We start from the raw sequence: 2,500 nt of genomic DNA on the forward strand, positions 1-2,500 counted from the left end.
CTGACTGTGTGATCCCACTCGGTCACCTAAGGACATGTGACAACACCTGGAGGAAACTATCCTAAGTATTGTGGTGTTTGCAAAAAAAACAATGCAAGTATCATTACAAAAATATACATTACACTAACTTGCCTTTTTTTTAGAGCATCACAGTGTATATATACTACAACACCATTTAATTTTGAGGTAGGAAGTACCTAACATGAGGTGTGTCTTAGTATAAGTGTGGCAGCGTCACAGGCTGGGCAATCCCCAGAAAGGACATTGCCTAAATGTTCAATTCAAAATTATCAGACTCATAGTCTATGTCAAATCCCCTAACTACAGGCAGAATTTTATTAAGTATACCACAATATTCAGTAATATATTTGCCACTGATCCCACGCCCTCAACCTTCCGTTATGTATGATATAAAACCCAGTGTGACAGGATGTTTCTTGTTACTGTGACTGGAGATTTGTAGTGAGAATATGTTTTATTTCTAGCTCCCAAATCACTTGAATTTTCAGTATCTATCTCAGAGCAATCAATTATTGCAATACACGCTGGAAATTAATTTTTAATGACCATGGGAAAGTTACTTGTAGTATATTCTCTTTCAGGTCAATAAACTAATGATGGTATCAAATGAGTATCAAATGGTATCAAATCATGAATAACATGATTAAAGGTGCGAGAGGCTATCGAGCTGCTCACATTAAACATGTAGCCCAAGTCCTGGACATTTAGATTAAACCAAATTCTCATGAAGATTATAACAAATCGCTGAAATCTAGTTAAACAAGATACCTCTTTCGAATAATCAATAGTGAAATTAGATATATGCATTAAAACATGAAATGTTGGCAGCCTGGTGTAATACTTTACTTTCACATCATTTCCAGGTTGGCTGAGAACCGATAAAACGACGCACCACTCTCCCCTTGTGTGTTCTTGCACTCAGCTGTACAACAGCTGTGGACCATGGTTAAAAAGGTCGCTAGCAATGACCTATGGTACTCGATCACGGTAAATATGGACCTCTTAAAATAGCCGACCTTCGCATTCGATGGTTTTGATCTTGGACGTGGTGATGATGACCCCTAACGGGAGCAGCCGAAAGGAGAATAATTGCTTTGATATCTAAGGTAGCTGCCTTAGTGTCCTGTGTCCCTCTGTTTCCTGCCATCCCACCCAATCGTCGCTTATTCACGTAAGAAACACAATTTAAAGAACCTATGCAAATCACCCCTCCCCCAGGTTGCAATCAACTGAGAGGAGGAGGTGGCAGTGGTGGCCTGGCTAGTCACTTCTCTAAATACTATTCTTGTTACCATATTGCTTTGATACACATAGCCAGACTACCGCAGTGCTTGGTATGTCTGCTCTTTCCTTTCCTTTGCTGGTGTCTTCTCAGTAATAGCAGGAAAGCAAGAAATTCGTGAAAAAAAGATAATAATAAATAAATAAGAGAATAAATAAAAAATATATAAAAAATGAATTAATAAATAAAAATGAATAAATAAATAAAATAAAAAATTGAAGACAAGATTCTCTCCTTCGGCCGTGTTGTTACTTGGTGGTTCACTGTTAGGTGTTTGTTTCACTTATTTCCCGCCTTCAGCAACTCAGCAAGAGCACGCCACGCCCACCATTACTTCATAATCATAAAATTTAAGGTAACCGTCCCTTGGTGAAGTCTGGGCTGGTATTTATACAAGTGCTAAGCATGGTCTTAGCTCAAAGAAATGTTAAGGCAGTACTTACAAGCATGTATTATAAAATGTCTCAAAACCCGTCAGATGTCCCGAGCGCGACTTAGTTCTGTTAGCAAACAATATTTAAGCCACCACTCGAGGTAACTCAAGCTGGCTAAGACAACAAGAACAACAACAAATATGGCTGACAGGGTTAGGTCCAAGCACAGGCGATTATACTTCAGTCCAAGTACACGTTATTGTACTATGTTCAAGTACTTTATGTGATAAAAAAAAAAAATCCTGTCACAGATTCGTAAAGCATGAAAGTTAGTAGTTTTTGTATATATACATTAATGAGTACACTGTTAAAAAGTGGGATTTGATATAGAAAAGTAAATGGAAATTCTACCTTTGTTTTACTTTAACATGACAGCAATAAACGCGTTCACGCTTGTTGAATAATGTGCTATACTGGGCCTGTCTACTGTAGTATGTTACCCATTGAGAAAACACTACTTAATTATGCACCTTTATCCCATATTACACTGCAGTATCTTAACACTCAATGTACGTATTTACCCAATGATATCATTACGAAGTTCGCTAGAATCTGTATACAGTATATAACTTTTGATTAAATTCAATTTACTTGTTTGTATTTGAATGTACTTAGTATTTTCCAAGTACTTTAAACACTTTAAACACTTTAAACACTTTGGTCTAAGTACAAGTACGAGTAACGTCGAATTTTTAAACTCCAAGTACAAATACATGAAAATCCGTTCCAAAGTCCATGTACATATTTGGACCCGACCCTGATA

At 37.0% G+C, this 2,500-nt stretch overlaps 2 protein-coding genes across 7 annotated transcripts in view; both read left to right on the forward strand.

Annotated features, from left to right (window-relative positions):
- The window catches only part of LOC135114999 (receptor-transporting protein 3-like), a 13,822-nt gene extending 12,799 nt beyond the window's left edge, over positions 1–1,023 (forward strand). Inside the window, exon 4 of one of the 2 annotated variants that reach the window (XM_064031391.1) lies at positions 885–1,023. In XM_064031391.1, the coding sequence (XP_063887461.1) occupies positions 885–893 (9 nt within the window). In that variant the 3' untranslated portion in view covers positions 894–1,023. The remainder of the gene's footprint in view (positions 1–884) is intronic. The other variant, XM_064031390.1, reaches the window with a different exon arrangement.
- Positions 1,023–2,500, forward strand: part of LOC135114998 (uncharacterized) — a 20,040-nt gene continuing 18,562 nt past the window's right edge. For all 5 annotated transcript variants that reach the window (XM_064031383.1, XM_064031384.1, XM_064031386.1 and 2 more), the window contains exon 1: positions 1,023–2,500. This exon is cut by the window's right edge and continues 2,226 nt beyond it. The gene's annotated coding sequence lies outside the window, so the exon portion shown is untranslated.

Source organism: Scylla paramamosain, chromosome 28, assembly GCF_035594125.1.
Source record: "Scylla paramamosain isolate STU-SP2022 chromosome 28, ASM3559412v1, whole genome shotgun sequence".
Classification (NCBI taxonomy): domain Eukaryota; kingdom Metazoa; phylum Arthropoda; class Malacostraca; order Decapoda; family Portunidae; genus Scylla; species Scylla paramamosain.